The sequence below is a fragment of the Cotesia glomerata genome, linkage group LG3, assembly GCF_020080835.1.
Source record: "Cotesia glomerata isolate CgM1 linkage group LG3, MPM_Cglom_v2.3, whole genome shotgun sequence".
NCBI classification, from domain to species: domain Eukaryota; kingdom Metazoa; phylum Arthropoda; class Insecta; order Hymenoptera; family Braconidae; genus Cotesia; species Cotesia glomerata.
The window spans coordinates 19,025,860-19,047,461 of NC_058160.1; the positions used below are offsets into that span (position 1 = coordinate 19,025,860).

At 32.6% G+C, this 21,602-nt stretch overlaps 2 protein-coding genes across 3 annotated transcripts in view; one reads left to right on the top strand and one right to left on the bottom strand.

Moving 5' to 3' along the window:
* LOC123261523 (brain-specific homeobox protein) overlaps positions 1-14,181 on the top strand; it is a 301,828-nt gene extending 287,647 nt beyond the window's left edge. The window contains exon 4 of the mRNA XM_044723165.1: positions 13,885-14,181. Coding sequence (XP_044579100.1) covers positions 13,885-14,133 — 249 coding nt within the window. The 3' untranslated portion in view covers positions 14,134-14,181. The remainder of the gene's footprint in view (positions 1-13,884) is intronic.
* A 437-nt stretch (positions 14,182-14,618) lies between these two features.
* LOC123261544 lies at positions 14,619-20,633 on the bottom strand. 2 transcript variants are annotated; one of them, XM_044723198.1, is made up of 4 exons: positions 20,375-20,620; positions 17,353-17,433; positions 15,128-15,375; positions 14,619-14,893 (listed from the first exon to the last, which is right to left on the bottom strand). In XM_044723198.1, the coding sequence occupies exons 1-4, from the start codon at positions 20,421-20,423 to the stop codon at positions 14,765-14,767; spliced, it is 507 nt and encodes a 168-aa protein (XP_044579133.1). In that variant the 5' UTR covers positions 20,424-20,620; the 3' UTR covers positions 14,619-14,764. The 2 variants fall into 2 exon arrangements, with proteins under 2 accessions (XP_044579133.1, XP_044579134.1); XM_044723199.1 differs by lacking the exon at positions 14,619-14,893 and adding an exon at positions 14,943-14,973 and having other exon boundaries at positions 15,096-15,375; positions 20,375-20,633.
* Positions 20,634-21,602: the final 969 nt, after the last annotated feature.

The following is a 21,602-nucleotide window of genomic DNA, read 5'->3' on the forward strand; positions in this document are numbered from 1 at the left end:
CCACAGCGTGATGAGTTAGAGAAGATCCTGAACAAGAAAATCACACCAGAGTCAATAGTAGAAGAAATGCTGTCATCCGAAGCTGCCTGGAATGCCACAAGCACGTTTACCACCGAAGTGCTTACAGAGCTGCGTTCCATTGAAAGAAAAAGGGCAAAAGACAGAAACTAGAAGGAAGGAAAAATAACACCTTAACCACCGGAAGGAATAGCATTAGCTAGATCCTCCTCTCACGAAGTAATGCCTGACGGCGGTTTCCATGAGGGATTAGAAGAAAGAAGAAAAGGGGTTTAGGGTTTAGTGGGTAGGGGCGTTAGCGTCGAGTTTTAATATGATGCTGCGTCGAGTCGCCACATATCCAGGCCGAACAGCTATGCCTGGAATCCGTAAAAGGGATTCCCCCCCCCCCCCTAAGTTAAAGAAAAAAAAAAAAAAACCCCACACACACACACACATTTATATATATAAATAACTAATAGATAACTTTTAAGAAGGGTTTATATTTTTTCTCTCTCTCGCGCTCTATTGGACAAACGAGAGTATCTCTGTCATACTTGTACAACTTATGGAATCTTAAAACGGATTTTATGCATAAATAAATGAAAATTTTCCAATAAAGCGCTTCGCTCTTCGATGGATAATTTAATTATCTATCGAAAAGCGAAGCGTTTTTTTTTCAAAATTTTATCTTATTCATGAGCAAAACTCGTTTGAAAATCAACTATCAACCGCTCTTAAACGGCTTCACCGATCAATTCTAAAAACTCATCAGCTCTAGACAATAAAAAACCCCCGTCAATCGCCACCAAGCTGGTCGAAATTGGTTGATATGTTCGAGAGATATCGTGAACGAAAGAAAAACGAAAAAAGTGTTTTTTCGGAATTACTCCGAAATTTTGGGTTTAATTAATTCAAATCTAAAAATTCTCATAAGGCTGATAAAACTGCGTCGAATGCCGCCAACCGCGTGAAAATCCGTTGATCCATTCAAAAGTTATTGCGGTTTTAAAATTTCAAAAATAGTGTTCTATGAAACTTCGATCAGACTTTTGAGCTTGAAGCGCTCAAATTCATAGAAATACTATCTCTTTGAGCTTAGCGAGCTCAAAATATTACATAAATTATATTTTTAACTCAAAAATCTCAAAAACGTCATAAGTACAATTTTAAGCACCCGAAATATCTCGAAAACTAAGCAACTTACAACAAAAGTGTAAATGGTGAAAAAAAGGGTTACGAGAGGAGAACACATCGCGCGAAAGTCAACTGCCGTCTGATGTTTAGACTAACTGACAAAACGTCTTCTTTTTTTTTGTGTCAAAAAAAAAAAAACAGGTCTTTAGAATTTTTCTCCTACACTCGCTTAAAAATGCTATTTCGTGATCACGAAAGTATTAAAAGATGACTTAATGTTTGCCCTTTCGATTATATATGATTGTTTATTTTTATTTCTTATCATTCTTTTATAACCTCCCATACGGGATGCCCCAGAGTTGAACGACGGGGCCATGCCTGGGACATTATTGGGAACCCCATCTTGGCAAACCTATACTGTCCCATGCCCGGGCCATAACTGGGCAATCAGCCTTGGCCATTCCAATGATTACCCAGGCTTGGGCCAAGATTGAATAACCTAGCCTTGGCCAAGCCTAGAGTCACCCTAACTTGGGCCAAGTTTGTGTAACCTAACCTCGGCCGTTGGTTGGTAACCCTAACATGGGCCAAGACTGAATGACCTTGCCTTGGCCAATGAATGGTAACCCTAACTTGGGCCAAGATTGTGTAACCTAACCTTGGCCGTTGGATGGTCACCCTAATTTGGGCCAGGACTGGGCAATCTAGCCTTGGTCAACCCAATGACTACCCGAGCTTGGACTAGAACTGGGTCCCCCAGCCATGGCCATTCAATGGCGATCCAGACCTTGGCCAGGACTGAGCAACCTAGCTTTGGCCAACTCAATGATTACCCGAGCGTTAGCCAAGACTGGGATGCCTAGCCGTGGCCATTGAATGGCAACCTAGACTTGAGCCAGAATTGGGCAACCTAACTTTGGCCATTCAATGGGAAATCCAAATTTAATTAATCATTAAGTAATAGAATTCGGAACAGTAAATATTTATTACTTAACGAATATTCTATAGCAAATGCTAAAATTGAAAATTTATTATTTCAACAAAACAATTGTATATCGTCAAAATTGATAGTCTTAAAAAAAAAAATTAAAATATTATAATATTATATCTGATCTAGGCACTCCTGGTCCTGGTTAACAACAATTTTAGATTAAAAAAAAAAAAAAAAAAAAAAAAAGGAAAATGTAACTCTGCATATGTAGTCGTAACTCATAATTCATCATTGTATTATATTCTTTTCTAATTACTATAGCTACTAAGTATCTGATGATTATAATAATCACTCTAATATAAAAATTTAGTTTATATAGAGCTAAATATTAATTCAAGTATCAAACACTGTCAAAATTTTCAACTTTGTAAAATCAAGTAGCCTTGTCATTGGCCCTTTGGGCTGTTGGGCTTATGTAATGGAAAATAAAATAATATAACATTAAAAATATACAAAACGATTTAAAAAGTTTAAAGTTAATGTAAGAACTTGACTTTTGCTTTTTTTTTTTAAATTAATAACTATTTGTAAAAAATAGATCATTTTCATCAAAACACAATATTAAATTAAATAACATAAATTATATAAATAATAAACCGTCACACTCTGTCACCGTATATATTTAGCTTATATGAATGGTGAGATGTGCGTTAACTTATCGGTCGTACGGCGTAGGGGTTAGTGGTCGGTCTGGCAAGCGCGCGGCTCGGGTTCGAATCTCGATTAGGGTAAATGCGATTTTCACTTTATTTCTGTAATTAGCGACGATAGTTAGGTCTAAATTAAGAGTTAAGTCGTCTAAACTTTCGTTAGCTCAACATCAAAATTGAAATAAATTATTGACAATTAAAAAGTTCCTTTTTTATAATTTCAACTAACAATTACTCATTTTATACGAAAAAATTTAACGGTTTCATAGAATTTTACTATTTTATTTTAGAGAATTCAATTTATTCGAAATTGGGTTCTTAATACTAATTTGGTTTCACATTAAACAATTAAATTCTAAATATATTTTGTAATCTACTTCTTTCAGTAAATTCTATAGTGGTGAATAAGCCTGGACTTGCTTTGGCTTAAAAACTTGGGCCAGTCTTGGTTAACAATCTTGGGCCAGTCTTGGTTATCATGCTTGGGCTAGTCTAGGCAACCAAGCTTGGCACCCTGTTATCACTCCAGACTTCTACCAAGGCTGGGCCAAAGCGAGTTTACAATCATGGGTAAGAGATAGACAGCATTGCGCCGAGCATGGCCCACATCTGGCCCCGTCGTATTGTCCTGTATGGGCTAACTTTTATTTTGTTGCCTCAGTTGGGGCTAGTTGAGCAAGGCGCTGACTGCGTGTTCAACCAGCCCTACACTGATAGAAGGATTTATTTGTACCAAAAAATATTTGTTAATAGTTAACAAATCATTTATTAGAGTCCACTTTTTAGTATTAAACAAATATTTCTTAGTATTTAAAACGATTTGTTTGTATTTAATAAATCTGATATTCATTTATCAAATATTAATAAATCTTTTTAAATACTAAGAAATAATTATTAAGGACTAAAAAATGGTCTAATAAATGATTTTTTAAATATTAACAAATATTTTTAACTAGAGTATATTCTAGGATATATTCCTAGTATATATTCTAGTATATATAATTTTTCCGTAGGGGAAACAAATCCTTCTATCAGTGTACTAGATTTTCAATATTGAAAAATGAAATTTTTCTTCACTAAATTAATAATTATCAATTTATTTGTACATGTGATGATTTAATATAATGTATAAAAATTAAAATAACTCATATTGATATTATATTAATAAATATATAACATAATTATAATAAATATTTTTATGTTTATAATTATTATTATAATCATAATTATACGTATGTAGAATTATAATAAATTAAATATTTGCTTGTTAATTACAATTTTATTTTGTTTTCATATCATTCTATACAGTCATTTCGTCTATTTTAGCCATTGCACAACTAGCCTTATGCTCATGCTCAACTAGCCTCACTACACTGTCAAAAATCCGGAGTGTATCGGGAGTGAATTTCACTCCCATTACTCGGAGTTCCAGAGAGGAGTAATTAATCACTCCGCGTAGGGAGTGAATCCGGAGTTTTTATTTGCGAAGTGATTTCAGAGTGATTTCGAATTTCACTCCGAAAAACATCCGCGATCGGAGTTTTTAAAATAAACAAAATAAGGATGATTTTTCATTCTACAAAAAAAATCTCAAAATTAATTTACTATAAGGGTCATTCCACGTCAAATCGACCAATAGTTGGATTCGAACCCTTCCGATTTGGACAAATTTTGGTCAGAAGTTTTCTTTTATCCTATAACGAAGTTCTGCTAAAGGAAAAAAATTTTTAAAAAATTTTTTCAAAAGTTATGCAAAATCCAAAATTTCACTATTTTCCATATTTTTTAAACTTATGATTTAAAAATCTCGAAAACTATTGCAATTAAAAAAATCGCATTGAGTAAGCTTCAAAGGAGATACTTGAGGCTATTAAAAAAAAAATTTCAGAAAAAAAAATTTGAAAAATTTCCAATTTGTGAAATTTGGAATTTTTGAAAATTGTCAAAATTGACCGTCGACAATAAATTTTTAGCTCAAATTTTTTTGTGTACTACCTTATACCAATCTTAAAAGATCCTGAAATTTTTGGAACTGTGTTTTTTGTTTTTTCAAAAATATGAATTTTTGAAATTTGTTAAAAAAAAATTTTTTTCTTAAATTTTTTTTTAACTTTCCGCTAAGAAAATTGAAAATTTTCAATTAAAAATCATTCACTCTTCATTCACTCCGCAAATTTTTTACAGTGTAGTGGGGAACGTTGAGCAATTTGAAGCGCTTGCGTATTTCCGAGAATAACTTGAAAATTTAGACTCGGATCGTTTTTGTGTCGCTAGACCTTTTGAAGAAGACTAAATTACGAACCTAACAGTATATGACTTGATTGAATCCGATACATCGTCTTAAAGTTATGGAAGGTCGAACCAAAAAGTGATCAACTAGCCCCGCCCTACCCTACAATTTTAAGCGCCCAGATATGGAATATGCGGGAAGTTGCAGGGATGGCTTTCAGGGTCAATCGTTATCCTAATTTTTAACTTCCCGCTAAGAAAATCGAAGATTTTCAAAAAATCGGGAAGTTATTGGTTTTACCCCGTTTTGCGAAAATCGAGTTTTCATCAGATCTCGACGTTTTAAAGTCACAGGAAGCTTTCCTGATTATTCCCGCGATGGTGTCCGTGCGGCTGTATGTGTGTGTGTGTGTGTGTGTGTGTGTGTGTGTGTGTGTATGTGTGTGAACCTCTTATAACTTCTAAACGGCTTAACCGATTTGATCGCAGTTAGTGTCATTCGAAAGGTCTTCGCCAAAATTAGATTTCCTGTAAGTTGAAACCGATTCGGACCAATAGATTTCGAGAAATTGCAAAAAAAGTGAAAAAAAAAATTTTATTTTTTTCATTTTTTTTAAATATCTATGAAAATATATATGTAAAAAAAAAAGTTACAGCAGTTTGAAAATTAAAAAAAAATCGTGTTTCATCGAATTTTGAGCTCAAAAGCATAGGAAAGCTATCTCTTTGAGCTTGGAGAGCTCCAAATAATACAAATTGTATTTTTAAGCTCAAGGAGCTCAAAAACATCATAAGTACAATTTTAAGCGCCTACTCTGATAAAAATTTTAACTTGACTCAAGAGCAAAAATCTTGAACCAAGAACACCAATTTGAAGAAAATGAATTTCTTGAGCCAAGAGGAAAAATTCTTGAGTCAAGATATATTTTTTTAATTTAAAAGAACCAATTGGAGTTCTTGATTCAAGATATTTGCTCTTGAGTCAAGTTAAAATTTTTATCAGTGTAGGTATGAAATTAGCGGGAAGTTGCAGGGATGGCCTTCAGGGTCAACCGTTTTTCTAATTTTTTTTTAAGTTAACAGTTGAGCTACAAAAAATAATTTACTAGTTAAAAGGATAATAAGTACTGTTTTTGTTTGGAAATGATGATACACAGAAAAAAAAAATTAAGTAAACGGTTGACCCTGAAGGCCATCCCTGCAACTTCCCGCTCACCCGACCAGAAATTTAAGTTCGGCGGTGGTTCGTTTCGAATTAAGCATGCCGAATTCCAAGTTCGCGCCGAACCAGGAAGCCAAAGTTGGCCCACGTCCCGGAAGTAACGCAGTCGCGAGTTTGGGCCTAACTTGGCTTCCGACTTAGGCGGTGGTTTGGAAACCACACTTGCTGGTGACTATCCAAGCCTCATTCGGTCCGAATTTGGCTACCTAACTAGGCAGCAATTCAGAAACTAAATTCGCACGGAAGAATCCAAATTGAATCCTTTTTTTGTTTTTAGCTATTTTTATTATAAAGCAAAAATTAATAATAATGAATGCTTACTTTTTTTAATTTACTTTTTAAATTTTAAATATAAATATCGACTTTAGGACAAAATTTTTTAAATATTAAGTAAATAAAAAAAATTTTTTTTTTTTTTATTTAGTATTATTTTTTTTATATTTTCGGTCATTTTTTTCGCTTTTTAGGGTTTTTCTTACTAAGAAGAAGTTTTTTTTGATTGGTCGATTTTATGGGTCAAGGGGGGAGGAAATGATGGAGTTAGATACATTAGTCACACACAACACTTAAATTTACCTCACACTCGCCTTAAGAATAATTATAATTAATAATTATTAATTATTAAAAATTTTACATGTCGAACGCGAGACTCGAACACTGTACCCGACGTACGAGAGCCCTATAGCATACCGCGACGCTACGCCGATGATGAGCGACCTCTTGCCTCAAGATACTTATAAGCCCGACACTTCGGCAAATATTCGGTTACCGTTGCAACGGTCGAGTTAGGAATTCCGATATTATACCTAAGTGAGGACTTGCCACAGACTTACCTAGTCAAGTTTCATTTTGATAGACCAAGCTTCAGAATACAGGTTGCCGTTATTTCATAACAGTTTGGCAATCCATGACATACCGAACTTAGGCATTTCCACTGTTTTGCCTAAAGAAGCTCGATCGTGGTATGCCAAGTTTCGGTAAACCTTTGGTTACCGTTATTTCATAACAGTTTGGCAACCCATGAAATGCCGAACTTAGGCATTGCCATAGGTTTTCCGAAGTGAGTCCGAACTTGGTGAACCAAACTTCGGTAAGCCTTTGGTTACTGTTATTTCATAACAGTTTGGCAATCCATGATATACCGAACTTAGGCATTTCCACAGGTTTGCCTAAATAAGCCCGAGCTTGGTGAACTAAACTTCGGTAAGCCTTTGGTTACCGTTATTTCGTACTAATTAGGCAATCCATGATATCCCGAACTTAGGTATTGCCACAGGTTTGCCTAAATGAGCCCGAGCTTGGTGAACCAAACTTCGGTAAACCTTTAGTTACCGTTATTTCGTACTAATTAGGCAATCCATTATATGCCGAACTTAAGCAGTGCCAAACTATTACGAGATTACATCGAATGTGGAATTCTTTTGGCATACCAATGTTCGGCTTGCCTAATTTAAAATAAATAAGATCCGAATTGGGCTAGCCTAAATTCGGAAAGCCAACTTCGCCCCGAACTGATTTTTCGGCATACCTCACTAAAATTCTAGTCAAGTAAGCGTTTCGGTAAACCTTTGGTTACCGTTATTTCATAACAATTTGGCAACCCATGACATACCGAACTTAGGCACTTCCACAGTTTTGCCTAAAGAAGCTCGATCGTGGTATGCCAAGTTTCGGTAAACCTTTGATTACTGTTATTTCATAACAGTTTGGCAATCCATGATATACCGAACTTAGGCATTTCCACAGATTTTTCGAAGTGAGCCCGAGTTTGGTGAACCAAACTTCGGTAAGCCTTTGGTTACCATTATTTCATACTAATTAGACAATCCATGACATGCCGAACTTAGGTATTGCCACAGGTTTGCCTAAGTGAGCCCGAGCTTGGTGAACCAAACTTCGGTAAACCTTTGGTTACCGTTATTTCGTACCAATTAGGCAATCCATGATATGCCGAACTTAGGCAGTGCCAAACTATTACGAGATTACATCGAATGTGGAATTCTTTTGGCATACCAATGTTCGGCTTGCCTAATTTAAAACAAATAAGATTCGAATTGGGCTAGCCTAAGTTCGGAAAGCCAACTTCGCCCCGAACTGATTTTTCGACATGCCTCACTAAAATTCTAGTCGGGGCATTTCGTATCTATGCGCTTAAAATTGCATTTATGATGTTTTTGAGCTCTTCGAGCTCAAAAATACAGTTTATGTATTATTTTGAGCTCTCCAAGCTCAAAGAGATAGCTTTCCTATGCTTTTGAGCTCTTCGAGCTCAAAAATCTTATCGAAGTTCGATAAAATACGATTTTTTTAATTTTCAAACTGCTATAACTTTTGAATGAATCAACCTATTCGCACGCGATTAGCGGCAATCGATGTGGTTTTTTGAGCTCTGTAAATAATTTCAAATAAAAAAATTGATCTGATGAAAAATTTCGGAGTTATTACAAAAAAACACTTTTTTCGATTTTTTTCGACAACGATATCTCACGAACGCATCAACCGATTCTGACGCTTTTAGTGGCGATCGATGAGGGTTTTTAAAGTTAAGAGCTGATTAATTTTTGAGGTCGATCGGTTCAGCCAATTCGGAGATATTTAAAAAAAATTAAAAAAAAAACAACTTTTTTTTTTACTTTTTTAACTTCCCGCTAAGAAAATCGAAGATTTTCAAAAATCGGGAAGTTATTGTTTTCACCCCGTTTTGCAAAAATCGAGTTTTCATCAGATCTCGACGTTTGAAGGTCACAGGAAGCTTCCCTGACTATCCCCGCGAGCTTGTTACTGTGTGTGTGTGTGTGTGTGTGTGTGTGTGTGTGTGTGTGTGTGTGTGTGTGTGTGTACGCGTGTGTGTGTGTGTGTGTGTGTGTTTTTTTTTTTTATCTTAGGGGGGGGAATCCTTCTTACGGATTCCAGGCATAGCTGTTCGGCCTGGATATGTGGCGACTCGACGCAGCGTCATACTAAAACTCGACGCTAACGCCCCTACCCACTAAACCCTAAACCCCTTTTCTTCTTTCCTCTAATCCCTCATGGAAACCGCCGTCAGGCATTACTTCGTGAGGGGAGGATCTAGCTACTGCTATTCCTTCTGGTGGCTAAGGTGTTATTTTTCCTTCCTTCTAGTTTCTGTCATTTGCCCTTTTTCTTTCAATGGAACGCAGCTCTGTAAGCACTTCGGTAGTAAACGTGCTTGTGGCGTTCCAGGCAGCTTCGGATGACAGCATTTCTTCTACTATTGACTCTGGTGTGATTTTCTTGTTCAGGATCTTCTCTAACTCATCACGCTGTGGGTTAAAACGAGGGCACTCAAAGAAAACGTGCTCCGCATTTTCAGCAACTCTTGGGCAAGACGGACACTCTGGGCAATCATCGTGCTTAAAGCGATAAAGGTACTCCCGGAAACAGCCGTGTCCTGACAACATCTGGGTCAGATAGTAGTTGGCCTCGCCGTGATTCCGGTTAAGCCAAACGTCAATCCTTGGTATGAGACGGTGTGTCCATCTCCCTGTTGTCGCGGCGTCCCACTGCGATTGCCATCGCGCGATGCTGTTCTGCCGTTCTTTAGCTCTGAGTTCCTCGGCACTTTGTGCGGTTGTCCTCTTTCGTGTGTGTGTGTGTGTGTGTGTGTGTGTGTGTGTGTGTGTGTGTGTGTGTGTGTGTGTGTGTGTGTGTGTGTGTGTGTGTGTGTGTGTGTGTGTGTAAGTATGTGAATCGCTTATAACTTTTGAAGGACTAAACCGATCGGAACCAACCAAACGGCGTTCTAAAGAGTTTCCTGAAACTTAGATTTCCTGAAAATTTGAACCGATTCGGACCGATAGATTTTAAGAAATTTTGAAAAATCTCAAAAAAAAATAAGAACAAAATCATTTTTGAAAGTGGTTTTTTCGGAATATATTTTAAATGGCTTGATCGATCAGCTCCAAAAACTACTCCGCCTTTAACCTTGAAAATCATGTCGATCACCGCTAATCCGATCGAAATCGGTTGATTCATTCGAGAGATGTGAACGAAAGAAAACCGAAAAAAGTGTTTTTTTCACATAACTTCGACATTTCTCATCGGATCGTTTTTGATGAAATAAAATAATTTTTAGAGCTTAAAAAACTGCGTCGATCGCCATCGGGAACGTGAAAATCGGTTGATTGGTTCGAGAGATATCCTCGACGAAATATTTGGAAACGAGTGTGTTTTCAACATAACTCCGACATTTTTTGGAATAACTTTTCAACGGCCGTACCGATCAATTTCAAAAACTGATCAGTTCTTAACATAAAAAAAACCGCGTCTATTGCTGCCAACCGCGTAAAAATCGGTTCATTCATTCAAAAGTTATTGCGGTTTAAAAATTTTAAAAATTGTGTACTATCAAACTTCTATCAGACTTTTGAGCTCGAAGAGCTCCAAAGCATAAAAAAGTTATCTCTTTAAGCTCAGAGAGTTCAAAATAACACATAAATGGTATTTTTGAGCTCGAAGAGCTCAAAAACATCATAAGTGTAATTTTAAGCACCTAAGAATGAAATGAGCGGGAAGTTGCACGGATGGCCTTCAGGGCCTACCGTTCTTCTAATTTTTTTTGCAATTTCTCGAAATCTATTGGTCCGAATCGGTTCCAACTTACAGGAAATTTAAGTTTGGCGAAGACCTTTCGAATGACACCAACTGCGATCAAATCGGTCAAGCCGTTCAGAAGTTATAAGAGGTTTACACACACACACACACACACACACACACACACACACACACACACACACACACACACACACACACACACACACACACACACATACATACATATAGACGTACGTACATCATCATAAAAATAGTCAGGGAAGCTTCTTAGAGCTTCAAAATATCGAGATCTGTTGAAACCTCGATTTTTGCAAAACGGGGTGTAAACAATAACTTCCCGATTTTTTGAAAATCTTCGATTTTTTTAGCGGGAAATTAAAAATTTCGTTCTAGTAACCTAGCTGTAGAGTTACCACAACTATACACAGTCTACTGTTCGTTGTAGAGTTACAGTAACAAAATATTATTTAATTCTGATAACTCAATGATGTTGAGCTCTCAGAGCTCTACGGGATTGTTCTTAGAGCAAAACGGTATAGTTGGGAGCGCTCTACGTTGCGCAGTAGTGGAGTGCGCTGACATATTTCATAACCTTCTAAAATGACAAACAGAATTATTTTGTTACAGAATTATTAATAATATGTGAGGACAATTAAGTTTCCAGTTTATTTATTTAAGGAAATAGGTTTTTTTTTTGTCAAATTGAATTTCGTTAGAACAGTTTTGTATTTATGGTTTTTCAAGCTTCATGTGCAGTGACTGTTAATTTAATTTATTAGTTGAATATATTGTGATAAGTAATAAGTTATCGGAATACATTAAAAAGACCCTATTTAACACAAAATAATATTTTTTTCGTTCATTTATATTTTCTTGTGCATATACGGTAGTGATTTTATGTCTAATATTTATTGATATAATTAAGAAAATAAGATAATTTTGTGACGACCATATTTTTATTTAACAAATACTTTTTATTTGTAATATAAGTTTTATTATTATTTTATTTCTACTATAATACTATTCTTATTTGTCATATACAATTATTGTTGACAATATAAATTCATTTTGCCGCATGTATTTATTAAATTATCAATGCTAAATCATAAATAAAAATTATCAAGCAGACTTCCAAAAATTTGTTATAGTCTCAGAACGATCCTGTAAAGTTGTGAGAGGTAAATAACGTTTAGCTCTCAGAGCTCAACGATGTAGAGTTGCAGGAGCCAAACGGTATTGTTACCATAAGAATACGTTAACCTACTGGAACTTTTTACAAGTAACTAACTACTATAGATTTCCTATAGCAAAATTTTTTTCTCCGTGTAAAAAGTGAAAATTTGTAACGTCCACGTTTTCAAAAATTATAAAAATAAATAAATTATTAATTTATTTGTCCCCGGCTCGAAATTTGCTCGCCGGAGTCCAGGGTCATAAACGGGGATTACATTATCAATAACAAAATATAAACAAAACACTTCATTTTAAATAAATCAAAGAAAAAGGAAAACCTCTTTATTGGCCTGATCATGTTAATAAACGATATAAACAATATAAACAAATTAAACAATATAAACAATATATTAGAACACTCTTTTCACACCTACTCGCGGTTCAAAATCGCGAACTAACTGTCAAGAGCTGGTTCCCCGCTTTCCCAGGAGACTAGCCGTCACCCCTGGGCCTAAACCTCTACCCCGAGAGTGAATGGAGTGTCCTCTTCGCCCCCACCTACACGGCTTATGATCACCTACCGTACCTCAGCTGAAGGCTTCGGTACGGGGAGAAGCACTTTCATCCGGTCGGTTCATGATACTTACCTGGGCCTTGGTCAGACTCCAGGTAGAGTATCATCCTCTGGAATTACTTGGTGAAGAGTATTCGCCCGAGTAATTCTCCCGAGAAAGAACTGCTTGCTTTATCGAGCCAAATTTTGGCGTTTATCATTTTTCCCCCAACTCTCTTGTAACGAACCGGAAGGGTCATTTTAGACACCTGTCCGGTGACCTCGAACTAGCATTCAAAAATAATTATTTATTATTTTAATCGTAATTTCCTTCATTTTCTATCCATTCGTCTCGCCAAATTCTAAGTTTTTATTTTCCAAACTCAATTCTTTATTATTTTAATCGTAATTTCCTTCATTCTCTATCCATTCGTTTCGTCAGATTCACAATTCTTTATTATTTTAATCGCAATTTCTTTCATTATATATCCATTCGTTGATTTTCCATACTAAATTGTCCTCGGGACTTATAAAATCTTCGCTTACCTAAATTATTTCTTACAAAATAATAATCGTCATTTCTTTCATTTTATATCCATTCATCGCTTTCCCATACTAAATCTTGTTCGGAACTTAGAATAATTTTCCCAGTCTTTTAATTTCTTTTACAATTAATTCGTTCGGCTTCGTAATAATTTCTCACACGCTTAATTTCTTAATTTTAATCATACCTTCAGTAACAATAATATAAAATTATTAACTAAATAAATACAATAATTAAATAATAATCGCCGCACTAATAACAATAATTGTTTCTATTAATTTTTAAGTAATTAATAAAAAATAAACTAAAATACTCAAATACAAAAAGTAAAATTTGGGTCATAAATTTAAAAAATCTCTTTATGTGCATTCATTTAAAATTCATTAAAACTTGTTTCAACTTTGAGGGCCTGTAACTTTTGAACCGTTCAAGTTATGAAAATTTTATATCAAATCAATTTTGTAGAGAATTTAATTTCCTATAAGAAACATTTATCAAAAAATTTTTACTATTTTTTTTCCACGAGAAAAAATTTTTTTTTCATGTTATTTAAATGGGAAAAGGGACCCCCCTTTGAGGCTAATCTATAATTGAAATTAAAATTTTTTTTCAGGCGGGAAAAATTCGTTCTTACCCTAAAGAAACTTTTGAGATGTCAAGCAAGAAAAAAATTTTCAAAAAAATCACCCTAATAAATATCTACTTTATAATTTTAAAGTTCTGACTAAAGAATATATATTATCATCATTTTGTTGTATGTTTTTCAGAGAGTATCAATTTTAAATAATTATAATTGTTTCTTCCTCGTTTCAGGTAAAAATTTGGTTTCAAAACCGCCGAATGAAATGGAGGAACAACAAAGAAAGACAGCTTATGGCATTAGGTGGTTCACGAGAACAAACATTACCTAATAAAAACAATCCAAATCCTGACTTAAGTGATACTGATGGTGACAGACCCAGAATCGAATATAATGATGCTAGTCCTCTTGCGAGTCCACGAAGATCTACCGATGATCTTACTGACAATGAAGAAAATGAAGAAATTATTAATGTTACGTGATCAAAATAAACTTTTAATAATAAAGACCGTCACATCCCTGGCTTAAAACATTCAACAGATTTTATTTCGATCCAATATAAATGTACACTACATTAATATAGTCGATAATGAGTTAATCATTTTGATTCATTTTTTAAAGTCAGGGATAAACAAAGTGGTGTAAATCGTTTTCTACTTTATCGATACTTATTTAATTCAGAATCTGTAAGACACTCCAACATTAAACTGTACCATATTGTAATTAGTCATTAATAAATTTAATTTAAGTGATAAATATCTTCATTCAGGAAAAATTTGTGGAAGGGTATAAAAGCTTAAGCTCTAAAAGCAATTGTCCAATCAATAAATAGAAATCAAGTATAACTACTAATTATTACTATAATGATGTGATTACTTAACATAAGATAATATTTAATTGTAATTGTTGATCTGAATATATTCGATGTAATATAATGCAATAAAGAAATACAAACTGACGACATGCGTTTCTTCCCAATATTTGTGAGGTTTATTGAAGCAATAGTTCTATTATTCTAATAAAAATATAAGCTTTTTTTTCTTTGCATTAAAAATTTGAAATAAGTAATACAGTTATTTTTCATTTTTAAATAATTCTGTACTTTATATTCATCTAAGATGGACTGTCAACGTTAACCCTGAGGTTTAGAATCGTTGAATTTTGTGTTAATGGTATTTTATAGCTTCTAGTTTTCTCGAATTCTCTACTCCATTTAAACAACCAATTTTCATCTGGACGTTCCTGTAAAATAATGATACATTAAAAATTCTGCGAAAATCAATATGTGACATAGTCAACTAATTTTTTAGAGTTCGTAAATCCTGAATAAAAAAAAGTATTGAGACAAAGAAAAAAGTATTGAAAAGTATTGGATTGACTAGAAAACCAATACTTTTCAATACTTTTTTCTTTGTCTCAATGCTTTTTTTTTTATCAGGGAAGCATATAAACGTAAAAATTAGCATTAATAACTACTTTTTCTCTATCATTAACAATTTTTTTGAATTCTGCTTGTTTGTGGTTTATTTTATCAGAATTTACTGTAGACTTTTTCCAAAATCTTGAATTTTTCTCCGTTACTTGATCAACAACAATTTGTCGTCTTCTTTTTGATTCACTGTTGCCAATTGGTTGTGTTTCTTTTTGTGGACCAAGTTCAACAATTGTTTGAAAGTCTGCATGTTCGCCAAGTCTAAAGCCAAGACCAATCCGCGAATCCGTCCCTAAATTTAATTACAGATAATTTTATTTATAACTTTAACATCATCTCTAAATCTACAAATTTTCGATTGGCAAAATTAAAATTATAAGTTTACATAAATTTATTAATTTTGAGATCCATTTTTGAAAATTCATTCATCATAAGATTCCTATATTTAGAAGTTATTCAGAAATCTCACAAGTTTAGAAGAATTGATTGATAGAGATACAATTTACTACATTTAAAAGAATTTTATTAATACAATTTAAATTTTTTGAAAAAATGAATAAAATCAGTAAGATAAGATTCGAGAAATCTTTGAAATTTTCAAAAAAATGTTAGTTTCTAATTATAAACTCTATTTCTTCAAAAAATACGTCTAATATAAAAAAAACTACGTCAAAATTTGTCCATTTTTTTACTTATATGAGTTACTCAGAGTTAATTTAAAGAAATTGCTTCGAATTTTTCTGTGTAGTTCATTTTACACTGAGTAATTTGGTTTGTCTTGAATTTCTGAAAATAGATTTTTCTTTTTTATTAGATTGAAAATTTGAAAAATAAAAATAATAAAAAATTTTTTACGCAGATCATCATGCCCCAAGTATACAAGATAGTTCCTAGGACTTCAAGAAATCGAGTTATTGAACTCCTAAAAAAGCTTTAAACAACCGTTCATATTTTTTAAAAAAAATTTTTCATGAAATTAAAAAAAAAAAAATCTGAAAAAAGGTTGACTCTGTAGGCCATTTTTGAAACCTTCCGCTATTTTTAAACCTCAAAACATTTAAAAATTTTCTCATTACAAAGTTTTGAGCTCTTCAGCCTCAAAATTTCAATTTTTGTAGTAGTTGTGCGAGTATAAAAATTTTTTGAAATTTTTGAATTGCAATATCTCGCGAACGAATCAACCAAATTTCATGGGGTTTTCAAGATTCAACGCTATTTTTTAACACAAAAAGATAAAATCCTTCACGGAAAGAAAATTGTACGAAAAATTACAATGAAAACATCGTAATTTTTAGTATAGGACATTGTAATGCCGGACCAGAATTCAAACATCGTAATTTATACGATGCAACATCGTAAATTTCTGTCACTCAAATTAGAAAGAAGTTTAGGTCACCGAAAAAATAATTCTGTATCACCGAGGAATCGAACCTGGTGTCCTCTCCGCTTCAAGTCCAAGGTTTATCCCCTTGCACTATCGGAAAGAATACGTAAACTTCTGCTCAGTCACATAATAAGACCCTCCATACAGTAGTTGGTCATCTTTCGGTGATGGCGTCGCAAACTACTGGACTCTGTCTCTCTTTTATTAAAACATATAGTATGCGTCCTTATTCACTTGCTTTTGCGGAAAAAAATTTACTAAATAACATCGTAATTTTCAATAATTCTAATTGTATTCTGTAGACGGCAGCATCGTAAAAATCAAGTTACTGAAAGTCTAGTCCTGGATTACGATGTTACTATTGTAATTTTTCATAGGATTTTTTTTCCGTGTACTTCAAAAGTAATCCGACACAAAGTTTCAAAGTTATATTAGAAACTCAAAACGTGGAAATCTAATAGGAACTCAATACTTAAAAATCAAGGTGAAATAAAATTTTTATTTCTAGAAAGATATTAAAAACAGAAATATGTGTTTTTAAGAATCATCAAAGCTAATTTGCGGTTATTTTTGCTGCTAAAATTAAAATATACTAATAAGTCATGAAAAATTTACTATTTTATATATCACAGCTGCATGGTCTGGATGCAAAATTAACGAAAAAAACTGTTTTGAATCAGAGAACCTTAAGAATCAAATCTCATTAAAGTTTAAAACTATTAAATCTCAAGAATTTAAATATTCTGTTGTAAGCGACAATTACCACATATATGAGAATGAAGTTTTAAGAATCGAAATTTAAATTTTATTACAAAAGAAATATTGATAATTCTTAAGTATTTCCAACAAAAAATTGAAGAAGTATAAAATTTAAGTTATCCTTACCTTTTTTTACAGGTGGTATATTGGCAAACACAAGTGAAAGAATTGAAGGTAATTCTTCAGGGATAATAAGCCCATTAACATCTAAAACAATGATTTAATTTCAGATTTTAGCAATCAAATAATAATAAATTCATAAAATCGAATAATAAACTCCTCTAGTATTGAAGTTTTCAAGAATAAAATATTTGACTATTTATTTAATTTGGATATTTAACATGTAACTAATCTACAAAAATTATTTAATTTGATTCAGTTAAATTGAAATCTAAAATATTAATATGAGATTCCTCAAATTTGCTTAACTCTGTTATCAATTGATTATAAAACTACACGCTGAGAAATTTATGGTAATGATTGCCATCATTCATTTTTAATAATTACCATTCCCGATAATAATTTTAATATTATTTACTTTTATGTTATTGGTTAAAATCTTGCATAATAACTATTACCATCACGATAGTAATGAATACTATACACAGTATCACGATACACAGTAAAAAATTTTTCGTCATTGTGTAGAGTGTTAAAATTTGTGTGTTGAATATTATACTCTAGTGTGTAGAATTTAACATTCTAGTGTGTTAAATCATTAAATCAACACATGAGAATGTTAAATTCTATACACTAGAGTGTAATATTCGAACACACAAATCTTAACACTCTACTCAATGACGAAAAATTTTTTACTGTGTACTAATAGTTACCATTATGATAGTAATGGTTACCATTATGATACTAATGGTTACCATTATGATACTAATGGTTATCATTATTATTGTAATGGTTACCATCGTATATTTAAATACTTCAATGTTGTTTTCAAATAGTCCTTTACGTAGATTTCTTTTGAAATTTACATTAAAATCAAATTTTTACGAGATTTTCCAAATAACTTCAAAACTATAGTTAATAACTAAATTCTGACAATTGAATTTTCATATAATTATAAAAATATGAAGAATTCAAGCGAATACTCAAATGACAGGTCTCGATGAGTGTAACATCGGAATGAGTTTATGTTTTTAAAAATGTCAATATTTAAGAAATGGCATTGTATCATTAGCTAATGATATTTTTCAAGATATAAGCTCATTTTGATATAACACTCATCGAAATCTTTCATTTGAATACCCTCATGAATTTCTTATATATTTTATATATTTCACAATTGTATATATAAGAAATGATATTATATCTAGTCAGCTAATGATATTTTTAAAGATATAAGCTCATCTTGACATAACACTCATGGAGACCTTTGATTATCCACATGAGTTTTTTATATATTCTATACATATTTATGCCTTATGTATTAAAATATAAATAGAATATAAAAAGTAATTAATTGAAAAGAAATTTCGATAATTTTTTGAAAAGTTATTTTGAATAATTTTGCATGCTTTTTTGCTTCTTAAATTATTGCTTCTTAACCCTAGATTGGTCACCTCTTTTTTAGTTTCTCGCTCGCACGATAACGAGTCTCTATAGGTTGAGTAGTTGTTAGGCGGCGTCAGGCTCATCGGGTGACCAGTCTAGGGTTAAAAATCTCAGAAGATTGAAGCACATAATTACAAATACAAATGGCTACGCCTACATAATTTGACAACTGCAGATAATAGTCCACAATGTTTGTATACCCGGGAAAAAATCAGCATGTATGATCGTGTTTGACCGCGCACGAATCAGGCATGATCATGCATGAACTGTGTATTATCGTGCATGAATCATGCATGATAATACATGAATCGTGTATGATCATGCACGATTGTGCTAGGTAATACTCAATCGTGTACTTAAGCAAACGTTATTTTGCACGACCTGTCATGACTATGCATGATCATACTCAATCATACTCGACGGTGCACGACTGTGTAACGTGAGAACTAAAAAAATCTTGTGTGAGTCTGGATGAAGGAGTATGGCCTTGTGTGGCCATACAAAAAACTTGCTTGACCAAGCCTGATCATGCATGATTCATGCTTAATAAAGCTTGATCATGCATGAAGTTGTTTAAAACAGTGGAGACTATAATGTATGACTGTACATACCCTTAAACGGCCATAAATGATTCATGCTTGACCAAGCTCGATTAGGCATGAACATTTGTAATTGAATAGAATAAGTAAGCATGAACCTGCTTGACTGCGTATAGCTTTGTACGATCATTCATGATTCTCATAGTATACGTTTATACACGGTCAAGAATGATCATGCATAGTTACTTCTGATCATGCATAATCACGCATGCTGAAAAGTACATGATTAAGTATGGTCTTACACGATCATGCATTATTCATGCACGATTATATACAATTCATATGTGATCATATCTACTTCATATCATATTCAAGCATGATCACGCGTGTTGATTTTTTCCGAAAGAAAGAAAAAATTAGAAAATTTATTTTAAAAGTTATGCAATATTCAAATTTTTACCATTCTCCGAAATTTTCAAGTTTTTTTCAATATATTATAAACTATTTTTAATAAGATATTTTTTTTTCCAGAATTAGGAATTTTTGAAAATTGAAAAAAAAAATTTTTTTTTAATTAAAAAATTCATCTTTGAAAATAAAAAAAAAAACAAATCTTGAAAACTGCAGGATCCTGGAAAGTCAGTTAGAGATGTTATATAAGCAGATTAATACAAACAAAAACGTATAACATTCATTTATAAATACTTTCAACTTTACTTTTTCTCGTGAAAAACATATTTTTTTATAAAACAAGTACATTGAATAAAATTTATTTAAAACTAAATCACTTCTAATATTGTACTCAAGACACAATCACTGTAACGACGTACGAAAAATACAATATGTAGTAAAAATCTTCTATTTTCTTTGTTTTTTATTTTTATAAAATAATGTTACATTTTATAGTATAATTTAGTTGCCATTCGGTAATATTACCTTGGCATAATAAACATTCATCTATCTATCTATCCATCTATCAAAGATATTTAAAACATGGATTTTCCATGATTAAATAAGACCATAATTCTAAAAATAAAACTCACCAGTACCGGTAAACAAAAGAATGCTCAGCAAATAAAAATACATTCCCATTATGTCGATTGTATTTACCTTGTGGTAGACCAACACATTTTCATTTATACGAAAGTGAAATTAGTAATAAGTATATAAATTACAAAACGAATAATTTTTCGCCGAGAAATTGAAATCGTTGTGAGTTTAGCGACGATCAAAGACTGACTACATCTTGTCATTGGATTCAATATGAATACAGGAAGGTGTGGTAAAATAAATTATTAAGTGAAAGGTGTAATGAATTGAGAATTGAGGTCAGTTTTCTCAAGTCCATTGTCCACAACCTGTAACTCTCTCTTACTGATCACACTCTAAAAAAAAATAATTAACATGGAATCATATAAGAAAATATATAAAAAAATTGTATGCCACATAGATCTGATTTATATTTTCTTTTCCGAAAACGTACACGAACAATTTTTGAAAAATATTGAAATTTTTCGAAAAACGCTAAGAGCTAAATAACACTCTAACCGGTAAATCACCAGTTTTAATCTGTTTCCGACAGCAATAATTCATATTTTTTCATATCAGTGCAGAGATATATGCACTGATAAAAAATTTAACTTGATTCAAGAGAAGAAATCTTGAAATAAGAATACCATTTTGATGAAAATGATTTTCTTGAGTCAAAAGGATAAATTCTTATAGGCAGGTATATAAAAATTGTTTTTGTACGTTTTTGACAAAAAAAAATATAAATTAGATTTTAATGATGTGACGTTCCAGCTAATTTTAGAATTATTAAAAATTAACAATTAAATTTAAAATCTAATTTTAATATTTTTTTTAATATTATTGCTGCTATGTAATTCATAGTCAGCAAGGTTCCAGGAATGTTTTGATAAGAGAGTCGCCGGACTCGGATCTAAACTCGTGAGATCGGGGCTCCAACGACTTCTCTGGCTAGGGTAACCCGAGATGCAACGTTCGCACTTTTAATTATTGTAATTTTATTGTACTGGATCAGAAAAATCAAAGCAGGCAGTCAGCCGACAAACTGACTGACTCTTTTAAATTGAAGTATTTTAATATACCACCTATTAATATAATCCGAACAAAAACAGTTTCACTGTAAAAAATTGCGCCAAGGCCACGTTCATAAAACTCATCTCAATAACATTTGCACTTTACAAAAAAAATTAGGCTCGTTTTAATAATTTTCATTCTCTACAAAAAGATGTGAAATACAAAAAA

What these genes read in the sequence shown, in the direction of transcription:
- LOC123261544 (XM_044723198.1), bottom strand. Translation starts at nt 20,423, where the DNA reads ATGGGAATGTATTTTTATTTGCTGAGCATTCTTTTGTTTACCGGTACT. An exon ending in TCTTTTGTTTACCGGTACTG is followed by an intron (nt 17,434 to 20,374) that starts GTGAGTTTTATT and finishes TCATTGTTTTAG; the next exon opens with ATGTTAATGGGCTTATTATC. An exon ending in TTGTTAATGATAGAGAAAAA is followed by an intron (nt 14,894 to 15,127) that starts GTAGTTATTAAT and finishes ATTATTTTACAG; the next exon opens with GAACGTCCAGATGAAAATTG.